The 20,637-nt window shown below is 45.4% G+C and overlaps 1 protein-coding gene across 1 annotated transcript in view; it reads right to left on the bottom strand.

Moving 5' to 3' along the window:
• LOC123739469 (calcium/calmodulin-dependent protein kinase type II delta 2 chain) overlaps nucleotides 1-20,637 on the bottom strand; it is a gene marked incomplete at its 5' end in the record, with an annotated part of 57,630 nt that overhangs the window by 343 nt on the left and 36,650 nt on the right. The window contains 7 exons of the mRNA XM_045713816.1: nucleotides 282-344; nucleotides 1,201-1,295; nucleotides 6,298-6,388; nucleotides 8,748-8,825; nucleotides 8,962-9,360; nucleotides 10,326-10,407; nucleotides 10,606-10,650. Coding sequence (XP_045569772.1) covers nucleotides 282-344; nucleotides 1,201-1,295; nucleotides 6,298-6,388; nucleotides 8,748-8,825; nucleotides 8,962-9,360; nucleotides 10,326-10,407; nucleotides 10,606-10,650 — 853 coding nt within the window. The remainder of the gene's footprint in view (nucleotides 1-281; nucleotides 345-1,200; nucleotides 1,296-6,297; nucleotides 6,389-8,747; nucleotides 8,826-8,961; nucleotides 9,361-10,325; nucleotides 10,408-10,605; nucleotides 10,651-20,637) is intronic.

Below are 20,637 nucleotides of genomic sequence, written 5' to 3'. Positions count from 1 at the left end.
ATTTGAATATGGTCTACTTTCCGACTTGAATTGAAATGTACTTACAGTGTATATTTGAATACCAACCAGAAACAAGATTTCAAAAAACATAGCCCAGAAAAATCAACATAATGTTCAGTTGGTAAAGCATGGTGCTTGCAATACCAGGATACTAGGTTCAATTCCCAGGGCCTCCCATATGGAAAATATATACACACATTATTGTAAGTGTCTTTTGATAAAAGCGTCTGCTAAGTAGCATATATTATTGTTCTAATAATTAGAAATGGCTGATTTCCTACCTATCAGATGGACGTGAGGGTTGAGGAGGATGGTGTGCACCGGCTTGTTACCTTTAGACAGGGCTGGAAGGAGAGGAGGGAGGACGAGGGAGATGGAGAGAGAGAGACAGACAGGCCTTAGTTAGCTAGTGGGAGTTGTAGTTCTCAGTAACAGACATAACTATTCATCAATAACTAATCAATAACTACAAATCAATACCTGATTCATAAATTATACTAATCAATACATCTACTAATCCATAGCTGATCAATAGCTAATCAATGCCTCTACTAACCAATACCTATACTAATCAATAACTCTACTAATCAATAACTCTACTAATCAATAGCTAATCAATACCTATACTAATCAATAACTGCTAATCAATACCTATACTAATCAATAGCTAATCAATACCTCTAATCAATAACTCCACTAATCAATAGCTAATCAAGTCTATTAATCAATACCTCTACTAATCAAGAACTCTACTAATCAATAGCTAATCAATACCTCTACTAAACCATACCAATACTAATAAAAACCTCTACTAATGAATAGCTAATCAATAACTCTACTAATCAATAGCTGATTAATACCTCTACTAATGAATAGCTAATCAATACCTCTACTAACCATAAATAGCTGATTAATAACTCTACTAATCAATAGCTGATTAATAACTCTACTAATCAATAGCTGATTAATACCTCTACTAATCAATAGCTGAATAATACCTCTACTAATCAATAGCTGATTAATAACTCTACTAATCAACAGCTGATTAATAACTCTACTAATCAATAGCTGATTAATACCTCTACTAATCAATAGCTGATTAATAACTCTACTAATCAACAGCTGATTAATACCTCTACTAATCAATACCTCTAATCAATAACTGTATCTTCGAAATGACTTTACTGATGAATGTGTTACCGTTGTCGAAGTAGAAGCGATGGAAGTCATGTCCCTCTACCAGGTTCCCCAGAGCTTCTGGTTCAAACGACGTCAGACCAGGATCACAGATCTTCCTGTTGGAAACAAACACAGACTGAGTCCCATATGGCACCCTATTCCCTATATAGTGAACTACTAGTAACCAGAGCCCTATTCCCTATATAGTGAACTACTAGTGACCAGAGCCCTATTCCCTATATAGTGAACTACTAGTGACCAGGGCCCTATTCCCTATATAGTGAACTACTAGTGACCAGCACCCTATTCCCTATATAGTGTACTACTAGTGACCAGAGCCCTATTGCCTATATAGTGAACTACTAGTGACCAGGGTCCTATTCCCTATATAGTGAACTACTTTAGACCAGAGCCCTATTCCCTATATAGTGAACTACTAGTGACCAGCACCCTATTCCCTATATAGTGAAGTACTAGTGACCAGAGCCCTATTCCCTATATAGTGTACTACTAGTGACCAGGGCCCTATTCCCTATATAGTGAACTACTAGTGACCAGCACCCTATTCCCTATATAGTGAAGTACTAGTGACCAGAGCCCTAATCCCTATATAGTGAACTACTAGTGACCAGAGCCCTATTCCCTATATAGTGAAGTACTAGTGACCAGAGCCCTATTCCCTATATAGTGAACTACTAGTAACCAGAGCCCTATTCCCTATATAGTGAACTACTAGTAACCAGAGCCCTATTCTCTATATAGTGAACTACTAGTGACCAGGGCCCTATTCCCTATATAGTGAACTACTAGTAACCAGAGCCCTATTCCCTATATAGTGAACTTCTAGTGACCAGAGCCCTATTCCCTATATAGTGAACTACTAGTGACCAGGGTCCTATTCCCTATATAGTGAACTACTTAGACCAGAGCCCTATTCCCTATATAGTGAACTACTAGTGACCAGCACCCTATTCCCTATATAGTGAAGTACTAGTGACCAGGGTCCTATTCCCTATATAGTGAACTACTTTAGACCAGAGCCCTATTCCCTATATAGTGAACTACTAGTGACCAGCACCCTATTCCCTATATAGTGAAGTACTAGTGACCAGAGCCCTAATCCCTATATAGTGAACTACTAGTGACCAGAGCCCTATTCCCTATATAGTGAAGTACTAGTGACCAGAGCCCTATTCCCTATATAGTGAACTACTAGTAACCAGAGCCCTATTCCCTATATAGTGAACTACTAGTGACCAGAGCCCTATTCCCTATATAGTGAACTACTAGTGACCAGAGCCCTAATCCCTATATAGTGAACTACTAGTGACCAGAGCCCTATTCCCTATATAGTGAACTACTAGTGACCAGAGCCCTATTCCCTATATAGTGAACTTCTAGTGACCAGAGCCCTATTCCCTATATAGTGAACTACTAGTGACCAGAGCCCTATTCCCTATATAGTGAACTACTAGTGACCAGAGCCCTATTCCCTATATAGTGAACTACTTTAGACCAGAGCCCTATTCCCTATATAGTGAACTACTAGTAACCAGAGCCCTAATCCCTATATAGTGAACTACTAGTGACCAGAGCCCTATTCCCTATATAGTGAACTACTAGTGACCAGGACCCTATTCCTATATAGTGCACTACTAGTGACCAGAGCCCTATTCCCTATATAGTGAACTACTAGTGACCAGCGCCCTATTCCCTATATAGTGTACTACTAGTAACCAGAGCCCTATTCCCTATATAGTGAACTACTAGTGACCAGAGCCCTATTGCCTATATAGTGAACTACTTTAGACCAGAGCCCTATTCCCTATATAGTGCACTACTTTAGACCAGAGCCCTATTCCCTATATAGTGAACTACTAGTGACCAGAGCCCTATTCCCTATATAGTGAACTACTAGTGACCAGAGCCCTATTCCCTATATAGTGAACTACTAGTGACCAGAGCTCTATTCCCTATATAGTGAACTACTTTAGACCAGAGCCCTATTCCCTATATAGTGAACTACTAGTGACCAGAGCCCTATTCCTATATAGTGAACTACTAGTGACCAGAGCCCTATTCCCTATATAGTGAACTACTTTAGACCAGAGCCCTATTCCCTATATAGTGCACTACTTTAGACCAGAGCCCTATTCCCTATATAGTGCACTACTTTAGACCAGAGCCCTATTCCCTATATAGTGAACTACTAGTGACCAGAGCCCTATTCCCTATATAGTGAACTACTAGTGACCAGAGCCCTATTCCCTATATAGTGAACTACTAGTGACCAGAGCTCTATTCCCTATATAGTGAACTACTTTAGACCAGAGCCCTATTCCCTATATAGTGAACTACTAGTGACCAGAGCCCTATTCCCTATATAGTGCACTACTAGTGACCAGAGCCCTATTCCCTATATAGTGAACTATTAGTGACCAGGGCCCTATTCCCTATATAGTGAACTACTAGTGACCAGAGCCCTATTCCCTATATAGTGAACTACTAGTGACCAGAGCTCTATTCCCTATATAGTGAACTACTAGTGACCAGAGCCCTATTCCCTATATAGTGAACTACTAGTGACCAGAGCCCTATTCCCTATATAGTGAACTACTAGTGACCAGAGCCCTATTCCCTATATAGTGAACTGCTTTAGACCAGAGTCCTATTCCCTATATAGTGAACTGCTTTAGACCAGAGCCCTATTCCCTATATAGTGAACTACTAGTGACCAGAGCCCTATTCCCTATATAGTGAACTACTAGTGACCAGAGCCCTATTCCCTATATAGTGAACTACTAGTGACCAGAGCCCTATTCCCTATATAGTGAACTGCTTTAGACCAGAGTCCTATTCCCTATATAGTGAACTGCTTTAGACCAGAGCCCTATTCCCTATATAGTGCACTACTTTAGACCAGAGCCCTATTCCCTATATAGTGAACTGCTTTAGACCAGAGCCCTATTCCCTATATAGTGCACTACTAGTGACCAGAGCCCTATTCCCTATATAGTGAACTACTAGTGACCAGAGCCCTATTCCCTATATAGTGAACTACTAGTGACCAGAGCCCTATTCCCTATATAGTGAACTACTAGTGACCAGAGCCCTATTCCCTATATAGTGAACTACTAGTGACCAGGGCCCTATTCCCTATATAGTGCACTACTAGTGACCAGAGCCCTATTCCCTATATAGTGAACTATTAGTGACCAGGGCCCTATTCCCTATATAGTGAACTGCTTTAGACCAGAGCCCTATTCCCTATATAGTGCACTACTAGTAACCATAGTAACACAAAAATAGAGGTGTGGGTAAATGGGCATTGTGGGTAAATTGTTACTGTATGATCATCAAGGTGATTTGTAGTAGATCTGTCAGCTGCAATGTGGTGGAACAACAATCCCAAAGAACCAGAGTAACACACACACACACACGACCTATCCCTAAACACACACACACACACACACGTCCTATCCCTAAACACACACACACACACACGTCCTAGCCCTAAACACACACACACACACGTCCTAGCCCTAAACACACACACACACACCCGTCCTAGCCCTAAACACACACACACACACCGTCCTAGCCCTAAACACACACACACACACACACACACGTCCTAGCCCTAAACACACACACACACACACACACACGTCCTAGCCCTAAACACACACACACACACACACGACCAGCCCTAAACACACACACACACACACACACGACCTAGCCCTAAACACACACACACAACACGTCCTAGCCCTAAACACACACACACACACACACACACACACACGTCCTAGCCCTAAACACACACACACACACACGTCCTAGCCCTAAACACACACACACACACCACGACCTAGCCCTAAACACACACACACACACACACACACGACCTAGCCCTAAACACACACACACACACACACACGACCTAGCCCTAAACACACACACACACACACGACCTAGCCCTAAACACACACACACACACACACCGACCTAGCCCTAAACACACACACACACGTCCTAGCCCTAAACACACACACACACACACACACACACACACGTCCTAGCCCTAAACACACACACACACACACGTCCTAGCCCTAAACACACACACACACACACGACCTAGCCCTAAACACACACACACACACACACGACCTAGCCCTAAACACACACACACACGTCCTAGCCCTAAACACACACACACACACACCGTCCTAGCCCTAAACACACACACGTCCTAGCCCTAAACACACACGACCTAGCCCTAAACACACACACACACACACACGTCCTAGCCCTAAACACACACACGTCCTAGCCTAAACACACACACACCTAGCCCTAAACACACACACACACACACACGACCTAGCCCTAAACACACACACGTCCTAGCCCTAAACACACACACGTCCTAGCCCTAAACACACACACCGACCTAGCCCTAAACACACACACACACACACACGTCCTAGCCCTAAACACACACACACGTCCTAGCCCTAAACACACACCGACCTAGCCCTAAACACACACGACCCAGCCCTAAACACACACGACCTAGCCCTAAACACACACACGACCTAGCCTAAACACACACACACACACCACGACCTAGCCCTAAACACACACACACACACACACGTCCTAGCCCTAAACACACACACACACACACACACACGTCCTAGCCCTAAACACACACACACACACACGTCCTAGCCCTAAACACACACACACCTCACACACACACACGACCTAGCCCTAAACACACACAGACAGAGCAGGACTCACGCGTAGGCCTAGCCCTAAACACACACACACACACACCACACACACCCCCACACACACACACACACACACACACACACACACACACACACACACACACCTAGCCCTAAACACACACACACCTCACAACAGCTAGCCTAACACACCACCACTCCTAGCCCTAAACACACACTCACTAGGCCTACACACACACCTCACACACACACACACACGTCCCCCTAAACACACAGACTCACGCGTAGGCCTAGCCTAAACACACACACACCTCACACACACACACACACCCGTCCTAGCCCTAAACACACAGACAGAGCAGGACTCACGCGTGAGGCCTCAAAGTCTCCGTTGTTGATGGATTCGATCAGCTGCTCTGTGACTTTGATAATTTCCTGCTTCCGAGCTGGAAACACACAAACACAACATCACCACAATCTCACCACAACCTTAGGTCAACATTAGTCCAACATAACCCAATCCGACATACATTAAATCATGGCTGCTGGTTCTGTTCCAACATAGTGGACTACTTTAGACCAGAACCCAATGGGCTCTGGAACCCTATTCGTTATAGTACCCTACTACTGGTAGGGAATAGGGTGCCATTTGGGAGAAAAGCTATTAGTATGGGAATTTGACCTGGGGTTGGGGGTCAATTCCATTCAAGTTAATTCAGGACATCCGATTATATTCAATAAGGAAAATATGGAAGTGGAATTTGGTTAACTTTCTGAATTGACTGGAATTTTAAATGTAATTGACCCCAAACCCTGATTTGAACTGACTTACCTTTACTGGTGTTAGTGCAGGCTGGGATGGGGGTTAGTGACAACAAAACCACTTGTTTACTGGTGTTAGTGCAGGCTGGGATGGGGGTTAGTGACAACAAAACCACTTGTTTACTGGTGTTAGTGCAGGCTGGGATGGGGGTTAGTGACAACAAAACCACTTGTCATTTGCTTAACAAACATATCTATGGTCGTGTTCCAGGCCGACTACATTGCAGACGTTGCATTGCATCAACCAATGGTTGCGGGCCACGTCATCAACTGCGCAGTCGGGTATCAGATTACTATGTGATGTGGTTAGCTGATATGTTAAATATCTATCCAGGTGTTGTGAGATCTGGCAGGCGTCTGCAATGTAATCAGCCTGGAAATGCGGACTTTGACTCAATCACTTAGCCAGAAATATTGCGCGTGTTTATGGTTTATCTTCTCAAGGGACAAGGAGACAGGGGGGACAGAGGGACAGGGGGACAGGAGACTGAGGACAGGAGACTGAGGGACAGGAGACTGAGGGACAGGAGACAGGGGGACAGGAGACAGGGGACAGGAGACTGAGGGACAGGAGACAGGGGGACAGGAGACAGAGGGACAGGAGACAGAGGGACAGGAGACAGGGGGACAGAGGGACAGGAGACAGGGGGACAGGAGACAGGGGGACAGGAGACTGAGGGACAGGAGACAGAGGGACAGGGGGACAGGAGACAGGGGACAGGAGACAGGGGGACAGAGGGACAGGAGACAGAGGACAGGAGACAGAGGGACAGGAGACAGGGGACAACGAGACAGAGGGACAGGAGACAGAGGGACAGGAGACAGAGGGACAGGAGACAGAGGGACAGGAGACAGAGGGACAGGAGACTGAGGGACAGGAGACTGAGGACAGGAGACAGGGGGACAGGAGACAGGGGGACAGGAGACAGGGGGACAGAGGGACAGGAGACAGAGGGACAGGGGGGACAGGAGACAGGGGGACAGGAGACAGGGGGACAGAGGGACAGGAGACAGAGGGACAGGAGACAGAGGGACAGGAGACAGGGGACAACGAGACAGAGGGACAGGAGACTGAGGGACAGGAGACAGGGGGACAGGAGACAGGGGACAGGAGACAGGGGGACAGAGGGACAGGAGACAGAGGGACAGAGGGACAGGAGACAGAGGACAGGAGACAGAGGGACAGGAGACAGGGGACAGGAGACAGAGGGACAGGAGACTGAGGGACAGGAGACAGAGGGACAGAGACAGGAGGACGGAGACAGGAGACAGGGGGACAGGAGACAGGGGACAGGAGACAGAGGGACAGGAGACAGGGGACAGGAGACAGGGGACAGGAGACAGAGGGACAGGAGACAGAGGGACAGGAGACAGAGGGACAGGAGACAGAGGGACAGGAGACAGGGGACAGGAGACAGGGGACAGGAGACAGAGGGACAGGAGACAGGGGGACAGGAGACAGGAGACAGGGGACAGGAGACAGGGGGACAGAGGGACAGGGGGACAGAGGGACAGTGAGACAGGAGGACAGGAGACAGGGGACAGGAGACAGGGGACAGAGGGACAGGAGACAGGGGGACAGGAGACAGAGGGACAGGAGACAGGGGACAGGAGACAGGGGGACAGGGGACAGGAGACATGGGGACAGGAGACATGAGACATGGGGACAGGAGACAGAGGACAGGAGACAGGGGACAGGAGACATAGGGACAGGAGACAGGGGACAGGAGACAGGGGACAGGAGACAGAGGACAGGAGACTGGGGACAGGACACAGAGGGACAGGGGGACAGGAGACAGAGGGACAGGAGACAGGTTTCTCCAGAGTGGTTGAGGGAGACCCATGAGACAGTGGACAGGTTTCTCCAGAGTAGTTGAGGGAAAACCCAGGAGACAGTGGACAGGAAGACAGGGTTCTCCAGAGTGGTTGAGGAGAGAGACAGGGGACAGTGGACAGGTTTCTCCAGAGTGGCTGATGGGAGACCCATGATACAGTGGACAGGTTTCTCCAGAGTAGTTGAGGGGAAACCCAGGAGACAGTGGACAGGTTTCTCCAGAGTGGCTGAGGGGAGACAGGGGACAGGTTTCTCCAGAGTGGTTGAGAAGAGACAGTGGACAGGGGGTAGGTTTCTCCAGAGTGGCTGAGGGGAGACCCAGGAGACAGTGGACAGGTTTCTCCAGAGTGGTTTAGGAGAGACCCAGGAGACAGTGGACAGGTTTCTCCAGAGTGGCTGAGGGGAGACAGGGGACAGGTTTCTCCAGAGTGGTTGAGTAGAGACAGGGGACAGGTTTCTCCAGAATGGTTGAGGAGAGACCTAGGAGACAGTGGTCAGGTTTCTCCAGAGTGGTTGAGGAGAGACCTAGGAGACAGTGGCCAGGTTTCTCCAGAGTGGCCGAGGGAGACCCAGGAGACAGTGGACAGGTTTCTCCAGAGTAGTTGAGGAGAGACCCAGGGGACGCTGGCTGGGGGACAGGGGGGACATAGCCAGGGGACTTGCTCTGTCCTGAAGAGGAGGGAGTCTGCCTGGGCTCAGAGGACTGGGTGGAACGACCCTTAGAGCTCCACACACTACCCACCAAGTTCCCAAAACAGAGGACTGGCAGAGAGGGCAGGTGTGTGTGTAGGGGGGTTAACATGATTTTCAAATGTAGAAAATAATTCAATTCACAGAAAGAAAAGATAACAGGTAAGTGTGTTTAATAATAAAGAAATGATAACAGGTAAATGTGTTAAATAATAAAGAAAATATAACAGATAAGTGTGTATAATAATAAATACATCAAAACATCATGTATATGGAGCCTCAATCATCAGGAGGAAGAAGAAGAGGAGAAGGGAAGGAAGAGGAGAAAGTAGCTGAAGACAGAGTGAAAGGAGAGGTGGAAAGAGATGGAAGGAGAGAGAGGGCGACAGAGAGAGACAGAAAGATGAAGAGCGAGAGGGCGACAGATAGAGAGACAGAAAGACAAAGAGAGAGAGGGCGACAGACAGAGAGAGAGACAGAAAGATGAAGAGAGAGAGAGAGACAGAAAGATGAAGAGCGAGAGGGCGACAGACAGAGAGAGAGACAGAAAGATGAAGAGAGAGAGAGAGACAGAAAGACGAAGAGAGAGAGAGAGAGGGCGACAGACAGAGATAGAGACAGAAAGACAGAGAGAGAGAGAGCGACAGACAGACAAAGAGACAAAGACAGATGGAGAGAGAGGGCGACAGACAAAGATAGAGAGTGAGGGTGACAGACAGACAAAGATATAGAGAGACAGGAAGACGGAGAGAGGCATGGGCGACAGACAGACAAAGAGAGAGAGAGAGAGAGAAAGATAGAGGGCGACAGACAGACAAAGATAGAGACAGAAAGACGAAGAGAGAGAGGGCGACAGACAGACAAAGACAGAAAGATAAAGAGAGAGAGAAGGGGACAGACAGACAAAGACAGAAAGATAAAGAGAGAGAGAAGGGGACAGACAGACAAAGACAGAAAGATAAAGAGAGAGAGAAGGCGACAGACAGACAAAGACAGAAAGATAAAGAGAGAGAGAGGGGACAGACAACTGTCTCTACCTTTGACATCCTCGTCCTCGATGGGGGTGTTGGTGCTCTCTATAGACTCCTGGGGGAAAGAACGTATAGCTTGATCTGTAGCCTGGTGTACACCGAGTATCAGATTTGGGCTACCTGTGTAAACGCTGCCTAATACTTAAATCAGATAGAACATTAAATTACTACAGAACATTAATAGACCAGAACAGCTCAAGGACAGAACTACATACATTTAATATAAAGTATATACATGTATACACAAACAAACATTACACACACACACACTCTGTCAGTGCTGTACCTTGTTCCCATCTATTGGGTTGTGGATCACTGTGGTCTGGGGTTCCTAGGGAGACAGAGAGAGATGAAACAATACAAACAGAGAATAGAAAGAGACAACAGTGGGGGAGAAGGAGGTGGAGGAGGTAGAGGAGGTGGAGTAGGAGGAGGTAGAGAAGGTGGAGCAGGAGGTGTAGTAGGTGGAGGAGGATGGGGTAGAGTAAGTAGAGGAGGAGGAGGTAGAAGAGGTACAGGAGGTGTAGGAGGAGGAGGCGGAGGAGGTGGAGGTAGAGTAGGTGGAGGAGGAGGTAGAGTAAGTAGAGGGAGGTGGAGGAGGAGGTAGAGGAGGAGGAGGTAGAGTAGGTAGAGGTAGGAGGAGGAGGTAGAGGAGGAGGAGGTAGAATAGGTAGAGGTAGGAGGAGGAGGAGGTAGTGGAGGTGGAGGACGTGGAGTAAAGGGAGGAGGAGGTAGAGTAGGTAGAGGTAGGAGGAGGAGGTAGAGGTAGGAGGAGGAGGAGGTAGAGTAGGTAGAGGTAGGAGGAGGAGGTAGAGGAGGAGGAGGTAGAGTAGGTAGAGGTAGGAGGAGGAGGTAGAGTAGGTAGAGGTAGGGAGGAGGAGGTAGAGGAGGAGGAGGTAGAGTAGGTAGAGGTGGGAGGAGGAGGTAGAGTAGGTAGAGGTAGGAGGAGGAGGTAGAGGAGGAGGAGGTAGAATAGAGAGGGGTAGGAGGAGGAGGAGGAGGAGGTGGAGGACGTGGAGGTAAAGGAGGAGGAGGTAGAGGAGGGAGGAGGTAGAGTAGGTAGAGGTAGGAGGAGGAGGTAGAGTAGGTAGAGGTAGGAGGAGGAGGTAGAGGAGGTAGAGGTAGGAGGAGGTAGAGGAGGAGGAGGTAGATGACGTGGAGGGGGAGGAGTGTGACTCTGTGTGTGTGTGTGTGTGTGTGTGTGTGTGCGTGTGTGTGTGTGTGTGCGTGACTGTACCAAGTCTTGGCAAAATGGATCCTGATGATGTTCCAGCTGTAATCACTGAGACAGATTACACACTGTCATTAGTGTGTGTGTGTGTGTGCGTGTATAACTGTTTATTTGTGTGTGTGGGTCATCATGGGAAAAAAGGCATATAAAGATGTTGAGGTCATGCAGGGCATCAGTCATGTGACCAACACAGCCAACGAATCAGCACACACCATGCACAAGTTGCAACCAATCAGACCATCACTACCAGACTAAGGAACCAGCGTCCTTTGGTCCTTCGGCTGGAAGGAAGGAAGGAAGGAAGGAAGGAAGGAAGGAAGGGAGGGAGGGAGGAAGGAAGGAAGGAAGGAAGGAGAAGAAGGAAGGAAGGAAGGAAGGAAGGAAGGAGGGAGGAAGGAAGGGGGAGAAGGAAGGAAGGAAGGAAGGAAGGAAGGGAGGGAGGGAGGGAGGGAGGAAGGAAGGAAGGAAGGAAGGAAGGAAGGAAGGAAGGAAGGAAGGAAGGAAGGAAGGAAGGAAGGAAGGAAGGAAGGAAGGAAGGAAGGAAGGAAGGAAGGAAGGAGTATTGTTGATATTCAGCCAGGTACACGTTAGCAACAGTAACGCATCACAAAGCCAGCAAAACAAATGACTGGTGTTAGAGATTAGTTTAATGATTGTTATGCTGCATTCTGGGTAAAAAATAATATGGGGAGTGTGATGATTGTCATGTCAACCGTCACTTAATCTGAAGACATGTCTATATGAATAACCAGACATTATGTCTATGAATAACCAGACATTATGTCTATATGAATAACCAGACATTATGTCTATATGAATGACCAGACATTATGTCTATATGAATGACCAGACATTGTGTCTATATGAATAACCAGACATTATGTCTATATGAATAACCAGACATTATGTCTATATGAATAACCAGATATTATGTCTATATGAATAACCAGACATTATGTCTATATGAATAACCAGACATTATAACTGTATTAATGACCAGACATTGTGACTGTATTAATGACCAGACATTGTGTCTATATGAATGACCAGACATTGTGACTGTATTAATGATCAGACATTGTGTCTATATGAATGACCAGACATTGTGTCTGTATGAATGACCAGACATTGTGTCTGTATGAATGACCAGACATTGTGACTGTATTAATGACCAGACATTGTGACTGTATGAATGACCAGACATTGTGACTGTATGAATGACCAGACATTGTAACTGTATTAATGACCAGACATTGTGACTGTATGAATGACCAGACATTGTGACTGTATTAGTGACCAGGCATTGTGACTGTATGAATGACCAGACATTGTAACTGTATTAATGACCAGACATTGTGACTGTATGAATGACCAGACATTGTGACTGTATTAATGAGAGGTCGGCCGATTATGATTTTTCAACGCCCGATACCGATTATTGGAGTACCAAAAGTCGATACCGATTAATCGGCCAATTTTTTCTTCTTTTTGTAATAATGACAATTACAACAATACTGAATTAACACTTATTTTAACTTAATATAATACATCAATAAAATCAATTTAGCCTCAAATAAATAATGAAACATGTTCAATTTAGTTTAAATAATGCAAAACAATGTGTTGGAGAAGAAAGTAAAAGTGCAGTATGGGCCATGTAAAAAAGCTAAGGTTTAAGTTCCTTGCTCAGAACATGGGAACATATGAAAGCTGGTGGTTCCTTTTAACATGAGTCTTCAATATTCCCAGGTAAGTTTTAGGTTGTAGTTATTATAGGAATTATAGGACTATTTCTCTCTATACGATTTGTATTTCATATACCTTTGACTATTGGATGTTCTTATAGGCACTTTAGTATTGCCAGTGTAACAGTATAGCTTCTGTCCCTCTCCTCGCTCCTACCTGGGCTCGAACCAGGAACACATCGACAACAGCCACCCTCGAAGCAACGTTACCCATGTAGAGGAAGGGGGAACAACTACTCCAAGTCTCAGAGCGAGTGACGTTTGAAACGCTATTAGCGCGCACCCCGCTAACTAGCTAGCCATTTCACATCGGTTTACACCAGCCTAATCTTGGGAGTTGACAGGCTTGAAGGGGTGGGTATAATTTGTGGAACATTCCAACAGGAAACTGTTCCGAAAAAACGTAAAGTAAAGGTTGCCAACCAACAATGCATACAAAGTAGCAACGCATACAAACCAAGCTAACTAGCTGCCGAATAGGCATCAACTCACGACGTAGCTTATTCTTAATGTTTGTCCATAGGCAACCAGAGTGAGGACAGACATTTTTCGGAATAAACGTGATGAGTGAAAAACGCAATGAAATAGACCACTCACTACCCGGTATCTTATTCTGCCGCTATACAATTTTGTATGCGTTGTTTTTGGCAACCTTGTTATTTACGAAGTTTTTGGAATAGATTCCTGTTGGAACGTTCCGCAAATTATACCCACCCGGCTTGAGTCATAAACAGCTTGAAACACAACGAAGAGCTGCTGGCAAAATGCACGAAAGTGCTGTCTGAATTAATGCTTACGAGCCTGCTGGTGCCTACCATCGCTCAGTCAGACTGCTCTATCAAATCATAGACTTAATTATAACATAATAAACACACAGAAATACGAGCCTTTGGTCATTAATATGGTCGAATCCGGAAACTATCATCTCATCTCGTGGAGTGCAATGTAAGGCAGGTGGTTAGAGCGTTGGACTAGTAACCAAGGTTGCAAATACGAGATCCCCAAATCCCCCCTGAACAAGGCAGTTAACCCCGTTTCATTGAAAATAAGAATGTGTTCTTAATCTGACTTGCCTAGTTAAATAAAGGTGTAAAAAAAAAAAAAAAATCGTTGGCCAAAAATACCAATTACCGATTGTTATGAAAACTTGAAATCGGCCCTAATTAATCGGCCATTCCGATTAATCAGTCGACCTCTAGTATTAATGACCAGACATTGTGTCTGTATGAATGACCAGACATTGTGTCTGTATGAATGACCAGACATTGTAACTGTATTAATGACCAGACATTGTGTCTGTATTAATGACCAGACATTGTGTCTATATGAATGACCAGACATTGTGTCTGTATGAATGATCAGACATTGTAACTGTATTAATGACCAGACATTGTAACTGTATTAATGACCGGACATTGTGTCTGTGTGAATGACCAGACATTGTAACTGTATTAATGATCAGACATTGTAACTGTATTAATGACCAGACATTGTAACTGTATTAATGACCAGACATTGTGTCTGTATGAATGACCAGACATTGTAACTGTATTAATGACCAGACATTGTGACTGTATTAATGACCAGACATTGTGTCTGTATTAATGACCAGACATTGTTTATTTAACAGTTAATGGCTGCTTCACATTCATACATCCAGTGAAATATCTGTGTCATTGTTCAATCTGTGGTAAAATCCTACCGCAAGGTCAATACAGGGAGAAAGAGGGGAGGGAGGGGGTGAGAGGAGGGTGCATTATGTACCAGTGATGGGGAGGGAGTAAAGGGAGGTATGGAGGAGGAGGAGGAGGGAGGGGGTGAGAGGAGGGTGTATTATGTACCAGTGATGGGGAGGGAGTAAAGGGAGGATGGAGGAGGGAGGGGGGTGAGAGGAGGGTGCATTATGTACCAGTGATGGGGAGGGGAGTAAAGGGAGGTATGGAGGAGGAGGGGGGGAGGGGGGTGAGAGGAGGGTGTAGTATGTACCAGTGATGGGAGAGGGAGTAAAGGGAGGTATGGAGGAGGGGGAGGGGGGAGAGGAGGGTGTAGTATGTACCAGTGCTGGGGAGGGAGTAAAGGGAGGTATAGAGGAGGGTGTAGTATGTACCAGTGCTGGGGAGGGAGTAAAGGGAGGTATGGAGGAGGAGGGTGTAGTATGTACCAGTGCTGGGGAGGGAGTAAAGGGAGGTATGGAGGAGGAGGTAGGGTGTAGTATGTACCAGTGCTGGGGAGGGAGTAAAGGGAGGTATAGAGGAGGGGTGTAGTATGTACCAGTGCTGGGGAGGGAGTAAAGGGAGGTATAGAGGAGGGTGTAGTATGTACCAGTGCTGGGGAGGGAGTAAAGGGAGGTATAGAAGGAGGGTGTAGTATGTACCAGTGCTGGGGAGGGAGTAAAGGGAGGTATGGAGGAGGAGGGGTGTAGTATGTACCAGTGCTGGGGTTAAGCTGGTGTCTTTAGGACTGGTCACTGTGTTGGCTTTGTTGTTCGCCTGTAAAGCAAGTAGTGTAGAGGGAACATCACATCATAAACCTGACCTGATCTGACCTGGGACAAATCTATTCTGTCAACTTTTCTTTAGCTTTTAGCCTTACCTGTACAATGGAATCAGTAGACAGTCTGCTAATGGTTTTATAGTGTATATAGATCCTGTATAACAGGGTTCAATAAACAGTCCCCTAATGGTTTCATAGTGTATATAGATCCTACAGGGTTCAATAGACAGTCCCCTAATGGTTTTATCGTGTATATAGATCCTCTATAACAGGGTTCAATAGACAGTCCCCTAATGGTTTCATAGTGTATATAGATCCTGTATAACAGGGTTCAATAAACAGTCCCCCTAATGGTTTTATAGTGTATATAGATCCTGTATAACAAGGTTCAATAGACAGTACCCTAATGGTTTCATAGTGTATATAGATTCTGTATAACAGGGTTCAATAAACAGTCCCCTAATGGTTTCATAGTGTATATAGATCCTACAGGGTTCAATAGACAGTCCCCTAATGGTTTCATAGTGTATATAGATCCTACAGGCTTCAATAAACAGCCCCCTAATGGTTTCATAGTGTATGTAGATCCTGTATAACAGGGTTCAATAAACAGTCCCCTAATGGTTTTATAGTGTATATAGATCCTGTATAACAGGGTTCAATAAACAGTCCCCTAATGGTTTTATAGTGTATATAGATCCTACAGGGTTCAATAGACAGCCCCTAATGGTTTCATAGTGTATATAGATCCTGTATAACAGGGTTCAATAAACAGTCCCCTAATGGTTTTATAGTGTATATAAATCCTGTATAACAGGGTTCAATAGACAGTCCCCTAATGGTTTCATAGTGTATATAGATCCTACGGGGTTCAATAGACAGCCCCTAATGGTTTTATAGTGTATATAGATCCTGATAACAGGGTTCAATAGACAGCCCCCTAATGGTTTCATAGTGTATATAGATCCTACAGGGTTCAATAGACAGTCCCCTAATGGTTTCATAGTGTATATAGATCCTGTATAACAGGGTTCAATAGACGGCCCGCCGGTCATTTTATTTGACCCCTTAAGTAAGTATTTTCATTGTCAGACAAAAAGACTGTAAAATCATCAGGTAACCGGCAATAATTGATCTTAATGTGGAAATCTGTTCCCCAAGTATTCCACACACATATATATAGAGATCCACATAGACCTCCATAGACCTCACATAGACCATAGATCCACATAGACCTCCACTCATCACTGTCAAACGCTCCCTGAAACATTTCAATGAGCAAGCCTTTCTAATCGACCTGGCCCTGGTATCCTGGAAGGACATTGACCTCATCCCGTCAGTAGAGGATGCCTGGTTATTTTTTTAAAATGCCTTCCTCTCCATCTTAAATAAGCATGCCCCATTCAAGAAATTTAGAACCAGGAACAGATATAGCCCTTGGTTCTCCCCAGACCTGACTGCCCTTAACCAACACAAAAATATCCTGTGGCGTTCTGCATTAGCATCGAACTGCCCCCGCGATATGCAACTTTTCAGGGAAGTTAGAAACCAATACACACAGACAGTTAGAACGCCAAGGCTAGCTTTTTCAAACAGAAATTCGCTTCTTGCAACTCCAACTCTAAAAGTTCTGGGACATTGTAAAGTCCATGGAGAATAAGAACACCTCCTCCCAACTGCCCACTGCACTGAGGATAGGAAACTCTGTCACCACCGATAAGCCCACTATAATTGAGAATTTCAATAAGCATTTTTCTACGGCTGGCCATGCTTTCCACCTAACTACCCCTACCGCATTCAACAGCACTGCACCCCCCCACAGCTACTCGCCCAAGCCTCCCCATTTCTCCTTCTCCCAAATCCATTCAGCTGATGTTCTGAAAGAGCTGCAAAAATCTGGACCCCTACAAATCAGCTGGGCTTGACAATCTGGACCCTTTCTTTCTAAAATGATCTGCCGAAATTATTGCAACCCCTATTACTAGCCAGTTCAACCTCTCTTTCGTGTCGTCTGAGATTCCCATAGATTGGAAAGCAGCTGCTGTCATCCCCCTCTTCAAAGGAGGTGACACTCTTGACCCAAATTGCTACAGACCTATATCCATCCTACCCTGCCTTTCTAAGGTCTTCGAAAGCCAAGTCAACAAACAGATTACCGACCATTTCGAATCCCACCGCACCCTCTCCGCTATGCAATCTGGTTTCAGAGCTGGTCATGGGTGCACCTCAGCCACGCTCAAGGTCCCTAAACGACATCGTAACCGCCATCGATAAGAAACAATACTGTGCTGCCGTATTCATTGACCTGGCCAAAGCTTTTGACTCTGTTAATCACCACATCCTCATCGGCAGACTCAGTAGCCTTGGTTTCTCAAACGATTGCGTCGCCTGGTTCACCAACTACTTCTCTGACAGAGTTCAGTGTGTCAAATCGGAGGGCCTACTGTCTGGACCTCTGGCAGTCTCTATGGGGTACCACAGGGTTCAATTCTTGGGCTAACTCTTTTCTCTGTATAAATAAATGATGTCGCTCTTGCTGCTGGTGAATCTCTGATCCACCTCTCGCAGACGACACCATTCTGTACACTTCTGGCCCTTCTTTGGACACTGTGTTAACAACCCTCCAGACGAGCTTCAATGCCATTCAACTCTCCTTCCGTGGTCTCCAACTGCTCCTAAACACAAGTAAAACTAAATGCATGCTCTTCAACCGCATCGCTGCCTGCACCTGCCCGCCTGTCCAGCATCACTTCTCTGGACGGTTCTAACTTAGAATTTGTGGACAACTACAAATACCTAGGTGTCTGGTTAGACTGTAAACTCTCCTTCCAGACTCACATCAATCATCTCCAATCCAAAGTGAAATCTCGAATTGGCTTCCTATTTCGCATCAAAGCATCCTTCACTCATGCTGCCAAACATACCCTCGTAAAACTGACCATCCTACCAATCCTCGACTTTGGGGATGTCATTTACAAAATAGCTTCCAATACCCTACTCAACAAGCTGGATGCAGTCTATCACAGTGCCATCTGTTTTGTCACCAAAGCCCCATATACTACCCACCACTGCGACCTGTACGCTCTCGTTGGCTGGCCTTCGCTTCATAATCGTCGCCAAACACATTGGCTCCAGGTCATCTACAAGACCCTGCTAGGTAAAGTCCCCCTTATCTCCGCTCACTGGTCACCATAGCAGCACCCACCTGTAGCACGCGCTCCAGCAGGTATATCTCTCTGGTCACCCCTAAAGCCAACTCCTCCTTTGGTCGCCTCTCCTTCCAGTTCTCTGCTGCCAATGACTGGAACGAACTACAAAAATCTCTGAAACTGGAAACACTTATCTCCCTCACTAGCTTTAAGCACCAGCTGTCAGAGCAGCTCACAGATCACTGCACCTGTACATAGCCCATCTATAATTTAGCCCAAACTACTACCTCTTCCCCTACTGTATTTATTTATTTTGCTCCTTTGCACCATATTATTTATATTTTATCTCTGAACTTTCTTCAAACTACAAATCTACCATTCCAGTGTTTTTCTTGCTATACTTTATTTACTTTGCCGCCATGGCATTTTTTTGCCTTTACCTCCCTTATCTCACATCATTTGCTCACATTGTATATAGACTTATTTTTTTTCTACTGCATCATTGATTGTATGTTGTTTTACTCCATGTGTAACTCTGTGTTTTTGTATGTTGTCGAACTGCTTTGCTTTATCTTGGCCAGGTCGCAATTGTAAATGAGAACTTGTTCTCAACTTGCCTAGCTGGTTAAATAAAGGTGAAATAAATAAAATAAAAACATGCAATTGTATTCCAACGTAATCAATGTTGTAAATTATTAAGTCAAATATTAGGATCTGTTTGGGATTCTTGTGGTCAATTTGCAGTGTACAAATGATTCATAAGTATGTTACGGCCTCCTGACCGGAAGAAGGAGGAAGAATGGGTCCTCGGCTTTTAATGGGACCCTGTGTATAAAAGTAATCTTTGTCATTTAGTAATCACTTAGTCAAGGGGTGTTGTGCTTTTGTCTGCCAGCAGAGGGGGCTACTCGCTCTAGTGGTTACTTCACACTCTCTCAAGCTACAGTGGCCATCGAGCTAGCCTGCCTAGTCAGTTGAATGGGTGAGAGCCAAACTGTATTCAAGAGACGACAGGATCAGCTAATTGTTTTCAAATGTATTATTAAGGTGTCAGGCTCCCATTCATTCATCTCACCGGTCTGACACAGGGCTATCTATACCAGAGTACTGAGACTGAGACAGGACTATCTATACCAGAGTACTGACACAGGACTATCTATACCAGAGTACTGACACAGGACTATCTATACCAGAGTACTGACACAGGACTATCTATACCAGAGTACTGACACAGGACTATCTATACCAGAGTACTGACACAGGACTATCTATACCAGAGTACTGACACAGGACTATCTATACCAGAGTACTGACACAGGACTATCTATACCAGAGTACTGACACAGGACTATCTATACCAGAGTACTGACACAGGACTATCTATACCAGAGTACTGACACAGGACTATCTATACCAGAGTACTGACACAGGACTATCTATACCAGAGTACTGACACAGGACTATCTATACCAGAGTACTGACACAGGACTATCTATACCAGAGTACTGACACAGGACTATCTATACCAGAGTACTGAGACAGGACTATCTATACCAGAGTACTGACACAGGACTATCTATACCAGAGTACTGACACAGGACTATCTATACCAGAGTACTGAGATAGGACTATCTATACCAGAGTACTGACACAGGACTATCTATACCAGAGTACTGACACAGGACTATCTATACCAGAGT

Source organism: Salmo salar, unplaced genomic scaffold (genome assembly GCF_905237065.1).
Source record: "Salmo salar unplaced genomic scaffold, Ssal_v3.1, whole genome shotgun sequence".
NCBI lineage: Eukaryota > Metazoa > Chordata > Actinopteri > Salmoniformes > Salmonidae > Salmo > Salmo salar.
Note: the sequence above shows the minus strand (reverse complement) of the source record. Positions and strands in the feature narration are given on the sequence as shown.